Here is a 21,534-nt window from a genome sequence, read left to right as displayed (position 1 = left end):
CCAGTATTCTTGCCTGAAAACTTCCAGGGACAGAGGAGTCTGGTGGGCTACAGGCCATGAGGTTGCAAAGAGTCAGACATAACTAAGTGACTAATACACACACACACACACACACACACACACACACACACACACACACACACACACACACACCAATAGTAGAAGTTTGCAGGATCAAATCCTTCAACTTGCGCTAACCTAGGATTGCAGTCCCAGCCTTATCCAGACACACCCAGTTATGGCTTAGCGGATCTCACGTGTTCACTAACATGCATTCACTCATGTTCTTCTGAACTCTGAACTTCCTTAAGGAGCCTGCTGCCTTCAAGCCATTTATGGAATACATCTGACAATACATGCACTGTAGGTACCCTGAGTGGGGCCGCCCCCTTCCTGATGCTCTCTCCGACAGACACAGCTCCCACTGCTTCAGTTCTGACCCACAGTCCCTCTGGACACAGCCCCTGGTATTCAGGCAGAAATAGAAAGAGATTTCTGTGTTTTGCTCTAGGCTGATTTTTATCCCTTGGACTCCAAAGCCATACTACATCACTTGCCTTTTTCCTGCATTTTTTTTTCTTCTGAGAGAAATCAGACTTTGTCCTCAGGAAGCCCATCCTGCCCCTTATTTCTGTGGCTCTTCACCTTCCATCTCTTCTTCATTACCTCAAAACAAAACTCTCAAACATTTCGACACATGCTCACAAACAGGAGTGGTGGTGGAGGGAGCAGAAAGGGAGGAGGTCATTGTGAGATCCAACCTCTGTTTAGGTTCTATGATTCGGATGCCAATTCTAATGTGTGTGTGTTCTGTCCATACCACTAAGCAATTCTCTGACACCAGATAGGGGTCCTACAGAATCTACCCAGAGATGTCATCAGATTCCACAGGTTAAGGGCTCACCTCCCCACCCCCATCCCACCACTTCAGATGACAATCTCAAGTCCAGGTTGTCACCTGTGCTTCTGACCAGCTATAGACAGGAGGTTCCTAAGACCCCTTCTTTGGGCTCAATTAATTTGCTAGAGATGCTTACAGAACTCAGAGAAAACATTTCACTTACCAGACTACCAATTTATTATAAAAAGTCACAACTCAGAAACAGTCAGGTGGAAGAGGCTCACAGGGCAAGGTATGTGGGAAGGGGCATGGAGCTTCTATACCATCTCTGGGTGCAGCACTCTACCTAAACCTCCATGTGTCACCAACCCGGAAGCTGGCTGAACCCTGTCCTTTGCAGTATTTATACAGACTTTATTACATAGGCATGACTCATTAAATCACCAGCCAGTGGTTATTGATTCAACTTCCAGCCCCTCACCCTTTTCCAGAGATTGGGGTGAGGATAGCGAGACTGAAAGTTCCTAAAGGGGAATGAAGTCCAAAAAGGAAGGGCTATACGTATACACTGGAGGAGGAAATGGCAACCCACTCCAGTATTCTTGCCTGGATAATCCCATAGACAGGGAAGCCTGGCAGGTTATACAGTCCATGGGGTTGCAAAGAGTCGGACACAACTTGGCAGCTACACAGATACGTATACATATAGCTGAGTCACTCTGCTCTCCAGCAGAAACTAACACAACATTGTAAAGCAATTGTATTCCAATTTAAAAATTAATTAATAAATAAAAATTTTTAATGTGGAACAGGAAGAATCCATTGCTACTAGGAGGGTAATCATTACAAGTGTGATGGAAACCTGTTTAGCTCTATCTTCTAAACAAACACCTACAGTATCATCCACAAATCCCACTCCTCCATAGGGATGCCCAAGAGGAATATGCACCTTCACTATTCACAACAGCCAAAACTGGAAACCACAAATCCCCATCAATGGTAGAATAGATTTCTTAATGGCTTTATTCACACAATAGAACTCTATACAGCAATGAAAATGAAAAGTCTACAACCACATACCGCAAAGTGGATGAACTTTCTTGTAGACAAGAAAGTAAAAATGGTGCACTCATTTAAATAGGTGCAAAAATGGGTAAAACTAACTCATCCTTTTAGGAGTCAAGGAAGTGATTGCCCCTGTAGAAACAGCGACCAGCAGAGGACATGACAGGATTCCTGCAGAGCTGGTAATGTGTGTGTGATCTGACTGCTGGCTATTCATGTTGGTCCACTCTGTAAAAAGTCCTGCCTAATTTTCCATTCTTGGTTCTATATGCTAAAACATCATAAACATCATTGCTTCTCATTCTGTGTCTGACTACTATATTATCTAGAGTCTCTGTGGGCTTCCCTGGTGACTCAGATGGTAAAGAATCCACCTGCAATGCTGCAGACCCAGATTCAGTCCTTGAGTCAGGAAGATTCCTTGGAAAAGGGAATGGCTACCCACTCCAGTATTCCTGTCTAGAGAATTCCATGGACAGAGGAGCCTCTGTATGCCTTTCAGCTATTAGTTCTTGCTTTAGAAATCTTATTTCTTTGTGTGTCTGCTTATCTTTGGTTTTGTGCTTGATGTGATGATTGAAAACATGATGAAGAGAAATATTTGAGGTCTAAGGTGATGTCATTTTCCTCCAAATACAACTTTTTAAAGTTTCTTTGATGCAATACTTGGAAGTCACTAGCAATCTGGGATCATCTTAATCCAAATATAGTCCTTGAGACTTTCTGAACCTCTGATGATTCAAAGCCAGGCTGCACTCTATGTGAAGACTTCTTTATTCCTGGCTTAATCCAATCCTAGAAAACTTTTAAGATTTCTGCCCAAGGTGAAATTGGTTTACTCTTTGTAAATAAGATTCATTTCCCAAGATCTCTGCTTATAGATATTAACATTGAAGCAATTATCCAGGTTCATCTCAACAAGCTATCTTGGGACTACCTCCCCAAGGCCTCACCAAAGCTGATAAATCAGTCTGATGTGGTCTCAGTTCAGCCCCTTCACTTATAAACTAAGGATCCAACCATCAGTTCTTGGGTTCCCCATCCTCATCAAGGCATGAACTGCTACCTGTTTTCTCCTCATTTGCATGGGCTGATTATCCAGACAACAACTGCCCTGCTTCCCACCTTTAGGCAAAAGGAAGAGTCATCAAGCCCTATTCAGAAAGCAATGTCTTAGGTCCTTTATATCCATCCTGACTGAAACTGCATCCTACATAAGATGAAAGTATAGGTGGCAGCACCAGGGAACTCTGAAACCAGCAGAGAGCCGTGGGTAAGACCTGGTCATTTCTGGCTTACGCTCTCTTTTCTCCCTTTCTTATTGTATCTCTCTTCTCCACGTTCTCTCTCACACAAACATACTCACGTACTTGAAAGTGTTCATATAATCTAACCACTTCATATTTAAAGGCGATGTAATCATCTCTCCAGGGCCTCCCTGGTGGTCCAGTGGTTAAGGATCTGCCTGCCAACGCAGGGGACACGGGTTCGATCCCTGGTCCAGGAAGATTCTACATGCCAAGAGGCAGCTAGGCCGGTAGACTGCAACTACTGAGCCTGTGCTCTAGAATCCTCAAGCTGCAACTACCGAGGCTGTGCACCACAACTACTGAAGCCCAGAGTCCACACACAGCAACTAGCAAGTAGCCCAACTAGAGAAAGTCCACATACAGCAATGAAGATTCATAAATTAAAAAATAAAGTGGTGTGTACCTGTCAAAGAAAAATGATCATCCCTCCAATGTGTAACTTAATACAGGAGATGTAAGAGACGGGGGTTCCATCCCTGGGTTGGGAAGATCCCCTGGAGGAGGGCATGGCAACCCAATCTGGTATTCTTGCCTGGAGAATCCCACGAACAGAAGGCCCTGGCAGACTACAGTCCACAGGGTCACAAAGAGTTGGACACAACTGAAGTGACTTAGCACGCATGCACAGGTTGCAAGGGTTTTCCTGGTGGCTCAGACGGTAAAGAATCAGCCTGCAATGCAGAAAGCCCAGATTCAATCCCTGGGTCTGAACAATTGGGAGGATCCCTTGGAGAAGGGAATGGCTACAGTTCATGGGATCGCAAAGAGTTGGACATGACTGAGTGACTAACACACACGCACACATAGAGGTTTCAAAGTGTCATCACATGCCCTGTTGAATATAGTTCTCAAAATAGCAAAGCAGTCTTCACTGGCTCAATGAGAAGGCTCAGGGAGGTTGTATGCCCACTTCAAGATCATACAGTTGGGGAGCAAGAGAGAACAGCGTCATGTGTAGAGCCCTTTTTCACACTCTCCCTGTATTCTCCATTCTCCATCCAGCCACACTGCACTGAAGTTTGTGTCTGTATGACCATTTGACTACACAAGTGTTGAGAACCTGCTGACTCAAACAGACTCAGGTCAGTGTTTCCCAAACTGTACAATCAGAATCACTGAAGGCTTGCTGAAAACGATTTCATTCTCAGAGCGAAGTCCTAATAAACACCTTACACATACATATCTATGTTTCCATCCGATTATATTTCAAGATAAATCCGTAAAACTGTGTGTCAGTGCATGCATAGCCATGTCTGACTCCGCAACTCCATGGATTGCAGCCCGCCAGGCTCCTCTGTCCATGGAATTTTCCAGGCAAGAATACTGGAGCAGGTTGTCATTTCCTACTCCAGGGGCTCTTCCCAACCCAGGGATAGAACCCACATCTCTGGTATCTCCTGCATTGGCAAGTGGGTTCTTTACCACTACTAGGACTGCTCAAAGGGATACCCTATTTAAGAGCCTATGACATGGAATGCCAAGTTTCCTTCTAGAACATTGTTCTTAATTATTTCCTTTCATCAGATATAAAACTGCCTGTTCATCCCATCTTTATATAAGTAATGTTTGTTGATGTGTTTAATGACTTGGAATTTCTTCTTTTATGAACTGCATGTTCCTATCTGTTCCAGTGGGGGAGGGGTGTGGTAATTTTATTACTGACTTAACTAGATCTTTCTCTTTTTAGCATTTAAAGCCTCTGCATATCACATTCATGGCAAGAATTTTTCCTTTCTGACAACAGCATTTTGTTGTTATATTATGGTGTTTTGGTGAAGGAGGTCTTTTACTTTTATGAAATAAAATATGACATAATTTTTCATTATATTTTTCTCCTTAATGCTATTCTTGTGAAGACAGTTCCCATATCAAAGCTTTTTTTTCTAACAAAACAACGTAATAGAGAAAAATAGGAATGATATTCACTTCCCTCCTTTGCAAATATCCCACTTCAAAATAAACAAATTTTAAAAGTAATTTAAAAGTTGGAAACCACTCTGGAGAACAGGTGACATCATAAATCAAGAACTTAAGAGGAATCATTGCATGAGGTGGAGCAATGGGCTTGGATTGAGGGACAAGCTGTAAGGTGTCAAAAGACCCAGCAGATTTAGTGCAAAGTTTTTGCCAGGAAGAAAATGGGTGGTGATTCTCTTTAATGCGGTCCTGAAAAATCAGTAAGTGAGGAACAGCAAGGACTGGGGACGAAGCAGTCAGTGGGACAGGAAGAAAGACACCCTAAAATATGTCAGGAACTGCCCCAAGCTCAGAGCAAAAAGGCACTGACTACAACTTCAATCCCATGACTCCCTTTTATGAAGACAATAGGAGGCTGAGGAAAAAGGTGAAAAAAGAATCTAAAAGAGAGTGGATATATATATATATATAACTGATATATATATATATATAACTGATTCACTTTGCTGTGCACTTGAAATTAACACAACACTGTAAATCATATAATTACTCTAATAAAAAATTTTTAATAAAATAATTAAGAAGAAAAAAATTTAGAATGTTTCCATCACCTCCAAAAGAAACCCTGTATTCTTCAGCTGTCTGCGTCTTACCCATCCCCTTTCTCTCATGTGTAAGCAATCACTAACTTACTTCCTGTCTCTACAGATTTCCCTATTCTGGCCTTCCATATGAATGGAATAATGTGATATGTGGTCTTTGGTCACCGGCTTCTTTCATGCTTTCAAGGTTCATCCATGTTGCGGCATGTACTAGTGCTCCACCCATGTTGCGGCATGTACTAGTGCTCCACCCATGTTGCGGCATGTACTAGTGCTCCACCCATGTTGCGGCATGTACTAGTGCTCCATTCCTTCCTATGGCTGAATAATGTTCTATTGCATAGATGTGCCACATTTTGTTTATCCATGCCCAGGAAACAGACATATAGATTATTTCCACCTTTGGAACATTATGTGTGTATTAGTTGCTCAGTCATATCCGACTCTTTGCGACGCCATGGACTGTACCCTACCAGGCTCCTCTGTCCATGGGATTCTCCAGGCAAGAATACTGGAGTGGGTTGCCATGCCCTCCAGGGATCTTCCTGACCCAGGGATGGAACCATGGTCTCCCGCATTGCAGGCAGTTTCTTTATTGTTTGAACTTATAATGCTACTATAAACATTCATGTACAAGTTTGTATGTGGACCTATGTTTTCATTTCTCTTGGGAGATACCTAGAGTGGAACTGCTGAGTCATTTGGTAACTCTGTGATTAGCCTTTTGAGGAATTGCTAGACTGTTTCCTAAATGGCTGCACCATTTTTCATTCCCATTGGCAGTATAGAAGTGTTCTGATTTCTTTACCTCCTTGCAAAGGCTTGTGATTTTCTGAACTTTTTATTATCTGAATTGTTCCTAGAGGGTGTGAAGTGGTGGCCTTCATTTGCATTTCCCTGATGACTAATGATGTCAGCATCTTGCTGTGTGCCTATTGGCCATTTGTATATCTTTCTTGGAGAAATGCCTTCAGAATCTTTGCCTGCTTTTAATTGGGTTATTTTCTTTCCATTAGTCGGTTATTAGAGTTCTTTATATATTCTACATGTAAATACCTTATCAGATATATAATTTACAAATATTGTCTACCACTGTGGAATTATTTGTACTTTCTTGATACTGTCATTGGGAGAACAAACATTTTTAATTTTGGTTAAATTGAATTTATTTTTTCTTCTGTTGGTTTTGGTGTCATATCTAAGAACTCTTTGCCAAATCTAAGGTTTGAAGATTTGCCCATGTTTTTTTCTGAGCCTTTCATAATGTTAGCTCTTATATCTGTGTCATTCATCAATTTTGAGTTAAATTTTGCATACAGTGCAAGGTAAGAGTTCACCTCTTTGGCACATGGCTATCCTGGTGACCCAGAACGGCCCAGAACTCTCTGTTGAAAACATCTTTTCCCCGCTGATCTTGACATCTTTGTTGAAAATCAGTTGACCACAGACACATGAGTTTATTTCTGGAATCTCAATTCTATCGCATTGATCTATAGGTCTACCTTTATTGCTTTGTGGTAAGTTTTCAAATTGGGAAGTGCAATCCTCCAAATCTATTTTTGTTTTTCAAAATGGTTTTGGCTATTCTGGTCTCATGCAATTTCACATAGATTTTTGAATCAATTTACATGAAGTTCTACAAAGAAGTCAGCTGGTCAGGGTTGGGAACACGTGTACACTCACGGCAGATTCATGTTGATGTACAGCAAAACCAATACAATATTGTAAAGTAATTAGCCTCTGATTAAAATAAATAAATTTAAATTTTAAAAAAAAGAAGTCAGCTGGGATTCTGATAGAGGCTGTATTTAGTCTATAGATCTAGTTGAGGACTATGCCATCTTAATATTAAGTCTTCCAATCCATGAGCATAGGTTTTTTTTTCTGATTATCTAGATCTTTAATTTCTTTCAACAATATTTGTAGTTTTCAGAGTACAAATTTTGAATTTTTGTTAAATTTATTCCTAAAGATAATTTTCTGTTTGGTGCAATTATGAATAAAACTATTTTCTTAATTTCATTTTCTGATTATTTCCTTAATTTCATTTTCTGATTATTTATTGCAAGTATAAAAAATGCAATCAATTTTCTATATTGATCTTGCTCCTGCAATCTTTCTGACTTCATTTATTATTGTAGTTTTTTAGCAGGAATATTTATTAAGATTTATTATAAGCAAGATCATGTCATCTGTAAAGACAGACACTATAATTCCTCATTTCCAATCTAGATGTCTTTTAATCATTTTTCTTGACTAATCATCTTGGCTAAATTAAGTTTTCATTTTAGTTTTAATTTTTCTGTATTGCTTAAATGATTCACACTGGAATTTTTTTTGCTTTTAATCAATAGTCTGTTGGAATAACAGAGTATAGAAGCTATTTTTATTTGGAAAAATAATTCCATGTAATATATTTTAAAATTCATATCTTAACCTGTTGAAGAAATTCCAACAAATTTTAACACTAGAAATTGACAATAAATGAAATCAAGTTTAATTTGAAATCTAATGTATACCAAATCACCAAAAAGATGGTAAAGATGACATGTACAAAAAAGAAACTATAGATAAACTTCATTTATATTAATAAATAAAACTACAAAAGCCTAAATAAAACATGATAAGTAATTTAAACCAGGAGTGTTAACATATATTTCTGGCAACCCACTCCAGTACTCTTGCCTGGAAAATCCCATGGACAGAGGAGCCTGGTAGGCTGCGGTCCATGGGGTCGCTAAGTCGGACACGACTGAGCGGCTTCACTTTAACTTTCACGCACTGGAGAAGGAAATGGCAACCCACTCCAGTGTTCTTGCCTGGAGAATCCCAGGGACAGGGGAGCCTGGTGGGCTGCCGTCTATGGGGTCGCACAGAGTCGGACACGACTGAAGCAACTTAGCAGCAGCAGCAGCAGGTCTTCATTGTAGTACATGTGCTGTTTGTGGTGCGTGGGCTTAGTTGCCCCTTGGCAGTATTTTTAAATATTAGAAAAGCTATTAACATAGTGTCTCATGATAGGCACTGAAAAGTATCTGGTTAAAAATGCAACAGCTACACCTGATTTTTGAAACACTATTGGTAAAATACAAAGAAAGATAGTTGTTAATATATACATACATCGCTGCTTAAATCCGTTTATATCGGTCATTCTGCTTAAAACTCTTTACACAGTATAAAATTTTAAAAATCTTAACAAGGCTAGCATGATCTGGGTACTTTTTACTGCACAACCTCATATCCCTTTGTTTATTTTCAATGGCATTTTGGTTGACTGTCTTAGGCTTCCCAGATCATTTTATCAGTAAACAGTGATACATTTTTCTTTTCCCTTCCAATATTTTTACTTTTCCCCCTCTTTGTTCAATTGTACAGTATCCATTTGCTATAATGCATATACCTGTTTCAAATATTATTTTCAAATTTATGCAATATCAAAATATAGCATACTAACTCTTTAGACACTTCAAGGATATTGTAAGATGACAGGACTTAAAATAAGACATAGACATTATTTCCATAACATTGAATATGCCAGATTAAAAGTTGCTGGAATGATTAGGCTGCATAAAGATTTTCTACATTATATTTTTTTCTCTGGTATTACTTTGCTGCTTATGGAAAAAAAACTCTGAAATCCAACCTGAAGTATTTTTATTGTTAAGAAAATAGTTGATTTTGCTTATCTGAATGTCCTTACTCAGTCAAAGGCAATTAGTAAATATATGTTGGTGCTGATGTTGCAGACAGCTGGGAAAATGCATGGAGGCAACCAAAGCGGGGTCTCTGACTTCCTACTCCTGGGGATCTCGGAGAGTCCGGAAGAGCAGCAGATCCTGTTTTGGATGTTCCTGTCCATGTATCTGGTCACAGTAATGGGAAACGTGCTCATCATCTTGGCCATCAGCTTTGATTCCCACCTGCACACTCCCATGTACTTATTCTTGGTCAACCTCTCCCTCACCGACCTCTTCTTTGTCACCAATACGATCCCCAAGACATTGGTGAACCTTCAGTCCCAAAACAAAGCCATCTCATACGCAGGGTGTCTGACCCAGCTCTACTTCCTGATCTGCTTGGTGACCCTGGACAACCTCATCCTGGCCACGATGGCATATGACCGCTATGTGGCCATCTGCTGCCCTCTCCGCTACATCACAGCCATGAGCCCTGGGCTCTGCATTTTGCTCCTCACCTTGTGTTGGGCACTCTCTGTCCTGTACGGTCTCTTTCTCACCCTCCTCATGACCAAGGTGACCTTCTGTGGGTCCCGGAGAATCCAGTACATCTTCTGTGAGATGTACATCCTGCTGAGGCTCGCCTGTTCCAATACCCAGGTGATTCACACAGTGCAGATTACCACAGGTGGCTTCATCTTCTTCACCCCCTTAGGGATCATGGTCATGTCCTATGTCTGGACTGTCAGAGCCATCCTCCAGATACCATCAGCCTCCAGCAAATACAAAGCTTTCTCCACCCCACTTGGCTCCCACTTGGCTGTGGTCTCCCTCTTCTATGGGACACTTGGTATGGTATATCTGCAGCCCCTTAAAACCCACTCCATGAAGGACTCAGTAGCCACAGTGATGTATGCTGTGGTGACTCCCATGATGAACCCTTTCATCTACAGCCTGAGGAACAAGGACATGCATGGGGCACTGGGAAGACTCCTCTTAGGAAAAGCCTTCCAGAGGTTGACAGGAAGGAAACTGAGGCACTGAAGTGGAGTCTGGGAATTTCCTCCATCACATGCAAGGCATTATCCTGTATGAGATACAGGAGTTAATTAAGACACAAATCCAGCCCAGAATGAATTTGTTGCTTTATAGTAAAGAAAAGACATGTATGTGTAACCCAATGACCCTTAGACTTCACCAGCCTTGGCAACAAATAAGGGCACACTAAGACTAACAGAGGAGAAGGCAATGGCACCCCACTCCAGTTCTCTTGCCTGGAAAATCCCATGGATGGAGGAGCCTGGTGGGCTGAAGTCCATGGGGTTGCGAAGAGTCAGACATGACTGAGCGACTTCTCTTTCACTTTCACGCACTGGAGAAGGAAATGGCAACCTACTACAGTGTTCTTGCCTGGAGAATCCCAGGGACGGGGGAGCCTGGTGGGCTGCCATCTATGGGGTCGCACAGAGTCAGACAGGACTGAAGCGACTTAGCAGCAGCAGCAGCAAGACTAACAGAAGGAGTCTGCTTTTAATCAATAGCAGAAGAAATCCGAAGAAATCTTCAAAGAAATCTTTCAACTTGTCAGACAAGACCACAGTCCAAGCCTCATCCAGATACATTTAATTATAGCCTAAGGAGGTCACTCATGCTAATATACATTCACTGAAATTTCTGAGCTCTGACCTTCTCTTAGGAGAATGGCTTGCAAGCCATTTATAGACAATGATTTGTGTTACCCCCACTGCAGGTGTCATAGGCAAAACTGCCCCTTACCAGATACACTGCCAGGGAGGGTATACGCAACAGGGTATATGCAAAGAATTTAATCAATCTGAAATAATGAGAGTGGTGGCCGACGATGCCATCAAGACAGTTCACAGCCTGGGTTCTCCAGAAGTAGGTGCTGAGATGGGGTTTGGAGTACAAGACGTTTGTTAGGAATAGACATATGTGAAGGAACAAGTGAAGCAGCTCAATCAGGCAGAGGAGGAAGTCAAATTACAAGCAAGCCACAAAGTGTTGACCAACCCAGCACGGAGATCTGGAGTGAACACTGACCATCAGAGTTGTCTCACAGCAAGCCAAAATGGACAGGCTTTATAACTACCAGGTGTGGACTACCCTGGGAAGGACACAGCTGCAAACAAGGAGGGTATGTGCAGCCGAAGAAAACCCTTGAGGAGCTGACAGCTAGGCTGTCTGCTGACTGCTGCATTTTCCACAGCTAGAAAGCAAGCCTCTCATTGAAGGGGGATCTGGGAAGCACAGCTCCATTTTTTCAATGCAGAGGCATTGTCTTCAATGGCCACCTATAGCTAGTTAGAAAGTTCAGGTTTTATCCTGCATACATAAATGCCTCTTTGCACAAACTGTTGTGAAGGACATTCAGGTAACTTAGAAGTTCCCTCTGGATAGGGAAATAGCGACATCAGAGTAAGAAAGAAACTTTTCACCAATTATTCGTTTCTGCAGCTTTATTTTTTATCATGTTTATGTTACTTTAAAAAAAAAAACACTGTCAAGAGTAAAATGAAAAATAAGTCTGCAATCTTCCTTCCACACCCTCATATCTGCTTTGATATCCAAAGAGTAACCCACAGTTAATCCTTTCCTCCATAGATTTTTCTGGTCCAACAATTTGTCTATGTCTACATAGGAACAAACTACTTAAAATTACCTAGACACAGCAATGAGACTCTGTGTTATCTTCGTAGTTCAAAGTTTAGAGCAATAGAAGAGAGACCCAGATGAGTAGTGACCAATGCTGCTGGAGTGGTTTTTGCCAGATTGCCAGTGTGGCAGTGCCCACTACAATAAGCATCTTACCTCCTGACCCAAGCCCACATGATCAGACCACTAACTCTGTGAAAGGAAAGCCGTTTAGTGTCCAACTCTGCAACCCCATGGACTATACAGTCCTTGGAATTCTCCAGGCCAGAATACTGGAGTGGATGGCCTTTCCATTCTCCAGGGGATCTTCCCAACGCAGTGATCAAACCCAGGTCTCCTGCATTGCAGGCGGATTCTTTACCAGCTGAGCCACAAGGGAAGCCCAAGAATACTGGAGTGGGTAGCCCATCCTTTATCCAGTGGATCTTCCCAACCCAGGAATCAAACCAGGGTCTCCTGCATTGCAGGCAAATTCTTTACCAACTGAGCTATCAGGGAAGCCACAGTATCAGTGCCAGACTGGCTTGTAGAGCATTTTCCATATTCAATTTTATTGTTTAGCAAGGATCCTCCCAGTTCCCATTCTAGCGTGCTCCTTCAGCCTTTTATCTACAAACGTCTGTTCAGCAGCACCAAGCCTGGGCTGCAGAGAGCTGGGGAGCCAGTTTTTCTCTGAAAACCATGTGTGTGTTTGTGTGTGTGTCGGAGGAGGGTTGGACAGCACCATAATTTTTCCACTAGCCACTATAGGCATCCCGCCTTGGGCCTGCAAGTTTTCCAAGGACTAATAATATGACTGAATTGTAATATACACACACACATATATATGTGTGTGTGTATATATATATGTGTGTGTGTGTGTGTGTGTGTGTATATATATATAATGTATTATTGACGCCAAAATACTAAAACTTCAAAGTTAAAATTACTAAATTTTTTTTTCAATGTCTACAAATACAAATGTCTAAGGGGCCCTCAAAGGTATGATGCTCCCATTGGGAGATCCCAGCTGAAGGGAATACCTCCTGCCTAGCTCTGGTAGGAAAGGGTAAGGGCTGTCTACAGTGATCTCCTTCCCCATTCAGGACTCTACCCCAGACTCCAGATCTCTAGCTCAAGGCAAGACATCCCTTTCCCTGCTCCAGCCGTTTTCTACAGGGTTGGCACTGCTGAGCGCCCCAAATCCACCCCAGTAACAGCTGTCTCTCGAAGCTCATCCAGCCCTGTGTGCCGCGGGTCTGAGGCAAACAACGCTAAAGAGGATGAGAGCCACTCGGAGTGCATCGGCTCCGCCACGGAAGCCGGCTAAAGCGCCAAGGAGAACCTTGGCCACCCCAAAGCGAGAGCCGCCAGAGGAAGGCAGCATCCACTGGAAAGTCTTCAGAGGAGGGGTTGAGCCTCCTGTTTGATAAACCAATGGGAGGCCCTGATTGATTGGTCCTTGTAAACCCGGACTTCTGGGTCTCTCCTACACCGCTTTTAAACCCCCAGGAGGGGCTGACCAAAGACACCGGGCCAACAGCCAATGAGGAGGTCAGAAAAGCGGGACTCCCGCAGAATCAGCTAATGAAAAGCCGCGAAAAGTCGGCGCTCTATTCTTTCCCAACCACCGCGGAGCGACGCCTGCTGGTTCCGCTGGTTGCGCGCGCCCTCCAGTGGCGGCTGGGCAGAGATCTCCAGCGTCATTACTGTTGTGCAGTCGTTCAGTCGTGTCTGACTCTTTGCGACCCCATGGACTGCAGCACTCCCGGCTTCCCTGTCCTTCACCATCTCCCAGAGCTTGCTCAAACTCATGTCCATTGAGTAGGTGATGCCATCCAACCATCTTATCCTCTGTCGTCCCCTTCTCCTGCCTTCAGTCTTTCCCAACATAAGGGACTTTTCTAGTGAGCTGTCTCTTCGCCATCAGGTGGCCAAAGTATTGGGGCTTCAGCATCAGTCCTTCCAATGAATATTCAAGGATGATTTCCTTTAGGATTAACTGGCAGTCTAAGGGACTCTCAAGTCTTCTCCAACACCACAGTTCAAAATCATCAACTCTTCGGCACTCAGCCTTACTTACAGTCCAACTTTCACATCCATACATGGCTACTGGAAAAACCATAGCTTTGACTATACGGACCTTTGTTAGCAAAGTAATGTCTCTGTAAGTGTCATTGTAGAAACTTAAATCTAGTTTCCCACCTTTGTGGTGCTGGTCGTGGTCGTGGTCATGGTGGTGTAGTCACCAAACCGTGTCCGACTCTTGCATAGTATTCGGTCAAGTCAGAGGAGAGGATGTCCCTGCCAACCCTCCAGGTCCACTGGGGAGAAAAACAGTCCTGGATCCTTTTACCCTTCCTTAAACTAAGTAATGGGCTTCCCAAGTGGTGCTAGAGGTAAACAACCTGCCTGCCCATGCAGGAGATGGAGGAGACCCAGGTTTGCTCCTGGGTCAGGAAGATCACCTGGAGGAGGGCATGCAACCCGTTCCAGTATTCTTGCCTGGAGAATTTCACAGACAGAGGAGGCAGGCTGCAGTTCATAGGGTTGCAAACAGTCTGACACAAGTAGGACACGAACTTAGCACACATGCAAACTAATAATTCTTTCCTATCAGCACCAAGCACCCACTCCCACTGCCCTGGCTCAGTCTTTTGTCGAGACATTTGATGTAAAGTTTCTAAATGAAATATGAGCAGACTAAGTCTAAGATTACATTTTTTAAACAACATGTAATGACAACAATCAGATAGTTAAACAAGCAAAGGTATTTGATAAAATTTAACATTGATCACTGAATTTAAAAACAAAAAATTCTCAGCAAATTAGGGATTCAAAGAAACCTTAATTAATAAAGACTTAGAAGACAACAGTGAATCACAAACTGTATGATACTCCAGAAGCGTTCCTGCTAAAGTCTGCTATTGCTGCAGCTAAGTCACTTCAGTTGTGTCCCACTCTGTGTGACCCCATAGACGGCCCCATCCCCGTCCCTGGGATTCTCCAGGTGAGAACACTGGAGTGGGTTGCCAGTTCCTTCTCCAATACATGAAAGTGAAAAGTGAAAGTGAAGTCACTCAGTTGTGTCCGACTCTTCGAGACCCCATGGACGGCAGCCTACCAGGCTCCTCTGTCCATGGGAGTTTCCAGGCAAGAGTACTGGAGTGGGGTGCCATCACCTTCTCCATGCTAAAGTCTAAATGGATATTAATAACCCTACTGTCATCAATTTTGTATAATATTTTAGAAGAGCCTGACCAAGCTGTAAGACTTTAGACAGGGCAGGGCAGTTAAGTGGCAAGAAAAAAGAAACTATGATTAATTAGGTCAGGTAAAATGATTTATACTTGAAAAACCAGAAAAATCCACTAAAAACTAAAGAATTCAGTAAGGTAACTGGAAGAAAGGCATATTTGTGTATAGAATGTGTTGAGTTTGAGTATATGGGGAAAAAAGAAGGAAAGAAGTAAAAGTAAAGATCTGACCTGTTATGGCATCTGGTCCCATCACTTCATGGAAAATAGATGGGGAAACAGTGGAAACAGTGTCACACTTTATTTTGGGGGGCTCCAAAATCACTGCAGATGGTGATTGCCACCATGAAATTAAAAGACGCTCACTCCTTGGAAGGAAAGTTATGACCAACCTAGATAGCATATTCAAAAGCAGAGACATTACTTTGCCAACAAAAGTCCATCTAGTCAAGGCTATGGTTTTTCCAGTGGTCATGTATGGATGTGAGAGTTGGACTGTGAAGAAAGCTGAGTGCCGAAGAATTGATGCTTTTGACCTGTTGTGTTGGAGAAGACTCTTGAGAGTCCCTTGGACTGCAAGGAGATCCAATCAGTCCATCTAAAGGTGATCAGTCCTGGGTGTTCTTTGGAAGGACTGACGCTAAAGCTGAAACTCCAATGCTTTGGCCACCTCATGGGAACAGTTGACTCATTGGAAAGGACCCTGATGCTGGGAGGGATTGGGGGCAGGAGAAAAGGGGATGACAGAGGATGAGTTGGCTGGATGGCATCACCGGCTTGATGGACATGAGTTTGGGTAAACTCCGAGAGTTGGTAATGGACAGGGAGGCCTGGCATGCTGCGATTCATTGGGTCACAAACAGTCGGACACGACTGAGCAACTGAACTGAACTGAACTGACCTTAAGCTTCCCTGATGGTTCAGAGATAAAGAATATGCCAGCCAAGGCAGGAGACACAGGTTCGAATTCCTGGGTTGAGAAGATCCCCTTTAGAAGGAAATGGCTACCCACTGCCGTATTCTTGCCTGGGAAACTCCAGGGACAGGGTCACAAAAGAGTCCAGCACAACTTAGCGACTAAACAACAACAGGAACAATACACTTTTAAGGTTCCAGCAGGTGGGTGCAGAGACCTACTTCTCCAGCAGTCACTCAAGATAACCGTCCTAAGTTTCCTTGCATATTAAACCTGCACCTACCAGTCTGGAGCGGTCTGCCTCTTTCTTCTATCTCTCCCCGTGCTCCATGTAGACAGTGCCAGTTTCACACTTCACAGGAAACTCCTGAGGTGATGAAGCAGCAGGTGTAGGAGAGGGGTGCTTCTGGGAGAAGCCAATGGGTGCTCCTGGACGTGGCACATCGCAGGCCCAGGCACTAGAGAAACTGCAGGCAAGGCCTGGATCCACTGCCAAGACAGCAGCCGGCGCTCGGGCAGCCAAACCTGGAGCCAACGCATGCGCAGCAAGTGTTTGCCCAGTGAGGCTTGAGAGCTTGTCGAGCACACATAGGAGAACGGGAAAGAGCCAGGCTTTGGCTTCAGAAATACACAGCACACTGAGAGGAGAAATTCAGGATCACCACCTCATTCTTTCAAATAGAGGGACCAAGCTCTGTGATGAAACTGGCCTGATGGCCGATTCCCCTCCTCATGAAGAGAGACTGCACTCTGAGAAGAAACATCAGATTGACAACACTACCTCAGAAAGGGCACCAGCTTTTCTGAGGAGAAATCTGGAATAGCTGGCCTTCTCTTTTGTTGTTGTCAATTCTTGTACTTTTCCCTTGTAGTGTTTTAATAGGAGAAAGAGGGGAGAAAACAGCTTCTAGGAAAAAGGAGTGCTGCATATTGACATAATCTGTACCATATTTCGGAGAAGGCGGTGGCAACCCACTCCAGTACTCTTGCCTGGAAAATCCCATGGACGGAGGAGCCTGGTAGGCTGCAGTCCATGGGGTCGTGAAGAGTTGGACACAACTGAGCAACTTCACTTTCACTTTTCACTTTCCTGCATTGGAGAAGGAAATGGCAACCCACTCCAGTATTCTTGCCTGGAGAATCCCAGGGACGGGGGAGCCTGGTGGGCTGCCATCTATGGGGTCGCACAGAGTCAGAGACACGACTGAAGTGAAGCGACTTAGCAGCAGCAGCAGCAGCAGCAGTACCATATTTATTCAAATAGCTGGCCTTCTAATTCGAAAAGGATAAAGAGCTCTGTCATGGAAAGAAAGATGTCCAGCTCTCTGATTCAGCCAGGGAGACCACTCTCTCTGAGATGAAATCCTGAGGCTCAGCCCTACCCCTTGAATAGACAGACATCCCATCAGAGGAGATATGCTAGTTGGTCAGTATTGTTAATCAAACAGCAAGACAGCCCTTCAGGAAGAAAAAAGCCCCATGGTCAACCTTCCAGGTGACACAGAAACACAGCTCTCTGAGGAGAAAGGCAGGAAGCTCAGAATTACCGTACAGTCAGAGACAGCCCTCCAGAAGGTGAAGGGCTGGCTGGTAAGACTTCAGGCAGAGACAGTTCTCTGTGAGGTGAAATTCAGAAGCGTCAGCAGGTTTTTTCAAACAGAGAGACAGACCTCTCTGAGGAGATAATGCCCGATGACTGGTCCTCCACCTCAGACAGACCATACTCTGAGGAGAAATGCTAGATTGCCAGCACTCTGCCTCAGAAAAGGACACAACTCTTTCTGAGGCGAATAAACCAAATAAACAGAGAGAGAATAAACCAAATAAACTCAAATTCTCAGACAGACAAAATGCTCTGAGGAGAAAAGACAGATGTCTAGCTCCTTTATTTGTACAGGGAGACAGCTCTCTCTGGGGTGAAGTGCCAGAGGCTCTGCCCTCCCCCCTCCACAGCCTGAGCAACTCTGATAGAGGAGAAATGCTTGGTGGTTGATTTTCTTTAGCAAACCACAAAAATAGGAGAAACGCTCAATAGGCAGCCTTGAGGTTCACACGGAGAAGTAGCTCTCTGAGGAGAAAGGCAGGAGCCTGAGACCTACCATCTAGTCAGAGACAGCGCTCTAGGACGTCAAGTGCTGGAGAGCCAGGCTTCTTCAGACAGACACAAGGCGCTCTGAAGCAATTTCCAGATGCCAGCTCCCTTTCCAAACAGACAGAGCTCTCAGAGGAGAAGTGCCCAATTGCCGATTCTCCCCTCTGACAGGGATTCTCTGAGGAGAACAGCCAGAATTCCAGTTCTCTACTTCAAGCAGTTAACCCCTTATGAGGAGAAATCTCAAATGGTCTGGAGCTAGTGCCTGTGTCTCTGCTCCAAGGGTTTTCCAAGTGAGGTCTAAGAGTTCGCCAAGCCTGCGCAAGGCGATAGTGAAGGACAGGGAAGGCTGGCGTGCTGCAATCCATGGGACCGCAGAGTCCAACATGACAGCCACCGAGCTACAACAAAACCTGCACGGGTGTACCAGAAGCAAAACCCCTTAACCTTTTGCAGTGCCTCTCTTGCGCCCTCTACTGACAAAGCCTAACATCATGCCAGCTGACAAAGGAAACAGTTCATGGACCCAAATCCACTTCAAGGTCTAGGCAGTGAAGACAAAGCGGTGCTGACACCAGCGTAGCTGGTCTTCAGAGAGAGAATAAACCAAACAAAAAGCCTTCGCATATTCATGAGGAAGTGACACCGCACAACAGGGAGAAAAGAAATACAGAGAAATGCAGGAAGAAGTGAGAGAGAGGCATCAGGCCTGATGACCTTTGCTGTCTTACTGTTGGCCTAGTTGTATCCCCTTCCTTTTGAGTCTAGGAGAAACACTGTCTCTTTTTTCCCCTCATTTTTTTATGAAGTATACTTGACTTACCACATTGCATTAATTTGAGATGTACAGCAAATTGATTCAGTTTTGTCTTTCAGATATTTTTTGTTATAGGTTATTACAAGATATTGAATATAGTTCCCTGTGCTATACATTAAGCTCTGTTGTTCATCAGTTTTTTGTATAGACCCCTATCTCCTTTTAATAAATGTCTCCTTTTTTATCAGTTTAAACTAGTTTGAACGGCTTCAAGTTCTGCAACCTAGTCATTCTAGTGTACATGGGCTAGCATAAGTCACTGAATTAAAATCTTAGATAATAATTTTATCATTGCTGAATCCCTGTAGTAGATTCCAGTTGTTTATATCTGCTGGAAATTTATCCTTCATCTTTTTTGGAAACTCTCTTCCCTAGTAGAAAATTCTATGGCATTCCCTGGAGGTCCAGGGGGACTCATGCTTTCACTGCCATGGGTCTAAGTTCAATCCCTGGTCAGGAAACTAAGATTTCCTCAAGCCATGAGGCACAACCCCACCCCACCCCCCCAAAAGAAAAGAAAAAAAAAAATCTATAATTAAACAAGTTAAAATCCTTTCCCATTACATACACTATTATACTAGGTTTTATAGATAGATTTCATCCGGGCTTTGCTGTTCATTTTTCCTGAACTTTTCCTAAAATTCCTTATTAGTGATAAATTCTTGTAAAACCCACCAATTGATATTTTAGAGCAAGGCTATGAAGACTTCCTTGTTCATCTTACATATTTTTTTAATGTTAATATAATGTTTTAAAGGTGATTAGTAAAATTTATCTGATCCAATACTTTGAGCACATTTTCTCCCATCTTTCTCATAAAATGTCTGCATTTTTCTGTAACACGGTCTAACTTATGTCTGCCTAATCATTTGTATGTCTTCGTATGGGGTCATTTATGTGGCAGTTTGTTTCTGCTGGTTCTTTTATATGGGCTGTTCTGTGTTATTATTCCCCTTGATGGAGTCAATTCATCAACCACATCCTTTCATTTACCTACCGTAGTTACTAAATTACTTTGCCTCTAACATCATTAGTGACAGGGAACATGTCACCCAGGGGTGCTGTCTTCAGCCCTTTCCAGCAGCTGATTTGTCCCTAGATTGCCAGTGGGTTTCCAAAGTCTCCCATCACATCTTTCATCTGATAATTCGTTTTGGTTTGGAGAAAGAGGCTTTAGCTGTATTTTAATTTTTAATTTTAATTTAATTTTTAATCCTCAGGATCTGATTTTTTTTTATTTCTTTTCACCAAGTTTCTTTCTCTCTGCTTCAGGCATGACCTCATCTTTTCTCCCAGTCTTATTACAGGAGGCCCTGGTCATTCACGCAGCCATAATGCATTTTCATCTTAAACTGTTCCTTACAAGCTTTGTGTTTTATTTATATTTCTCTATCCTCTTCTAAGTGATTTCCTTTCATTTTCCTGTAAGAGCGTGTGTCTTGCTGGGACAGACATTTCGCCCATATTTGTGATAATGATAATAACAGTCCCCTTAGGTGGGGGACTGGCATCTCTCAAACCCCCCACACCCTCACTATTCCCCACCCATTTCTCACTGGACCTGAGACTATTGTAATAGGAAAGGGACATATGTAGAGACTACAAACCAGATCAGTGCATCAGAATCCTTCACAAGCTCATTAAAAATGCAGATTCCTGGGACCCAATCAAATTCGAACCTCTGGAATGATGCCTGATATCTGCATTTTTAACAATCTCGCCAGGTGATTTTTATGCACTCTAAAACTGAAATGCTTGAAAAGAAGCCATCCCTGAATGGGAGCAGTTTTCTGTTCTGAGAGCAGAGGGAGCTGGTTTGAAGTGGGGATGACCTGATGCTCCCAACAGGTATTATCTCTGTCTGAAGAAATGGAGTCTGGTGGCCCCCTTCAGTGGATCTCTGCCTTTAGATGTCATAGCTCCTTCTCAGAGTTCCTCCCTGGAACTTAACTCTGATTCCCATAAATAGTATGTGTCATGGGAGCACAGGGGCACCATTGAATGTTGGAGGACAGAGGTTTGAATGAGCTATAGCAGTGAGCTGCCAAATCTGCATTTGAAATTCAGAGAACCGCTGGGTCACTGGAGCCAACCATGGAGCCCCACCAGGCTGGCAGAAAGGCACCATTTCATTAGAACCAGCAATAAAAGCCACACCCCACCTCACTCTCCAGACAGTATAAGAGAGGGATGAAAGAAGGAGAGCATTTGGCTTGTCTCTGTTTATTCCTGCAAGACTGAGGGTCCTCCAAACACATCCCACAATGAGTCACGTATGATGATTGTCTTAACATCGCCGAGACCACTTGTCACGGCTAGTGTCGGGAGGAAGGAGAAGGTAGATGCAGGGTGAAGAGAAAGAGTGCTAGGGTGTGACACTTAGCAGCA

General features: G+C 43.3%; 1 protein-coding gene across 1 annotated transcript; it reads left to right on the top strand.

The window, feature by feature from the left end:
* LOC102178205 (olfactory receptor 1D2-like) lies at nt 9,449–10,456 on the top strand. The gene has a single exon (XM_005693389.2). The coding sequence runs from the start codon at nt 9,461–9,463 to the stop codon at nt 10,454–10,456; it is 996 nt and encodes a 331-aa protein (XP_005693446.2). The 5' UTR covers nt 9,449–9,460.

This window comes from Capra hircus, chromosome 19 (genome assembly GCF_001704415.2).
Source record: "Capra hircus breed San Clemente chromosome 19, ASM170441v1, whole genome shotgun sequence".
NCBI lineage: Eukaryota > Metazoa > Chordata > Mammalia > Artiodactyla > Bovidae > Capra > Capra hircus.
Note: the sequence above shows the minus strand (reverse complement) of the source record. Positions and strands in the feature narration are given on the sequence as shown.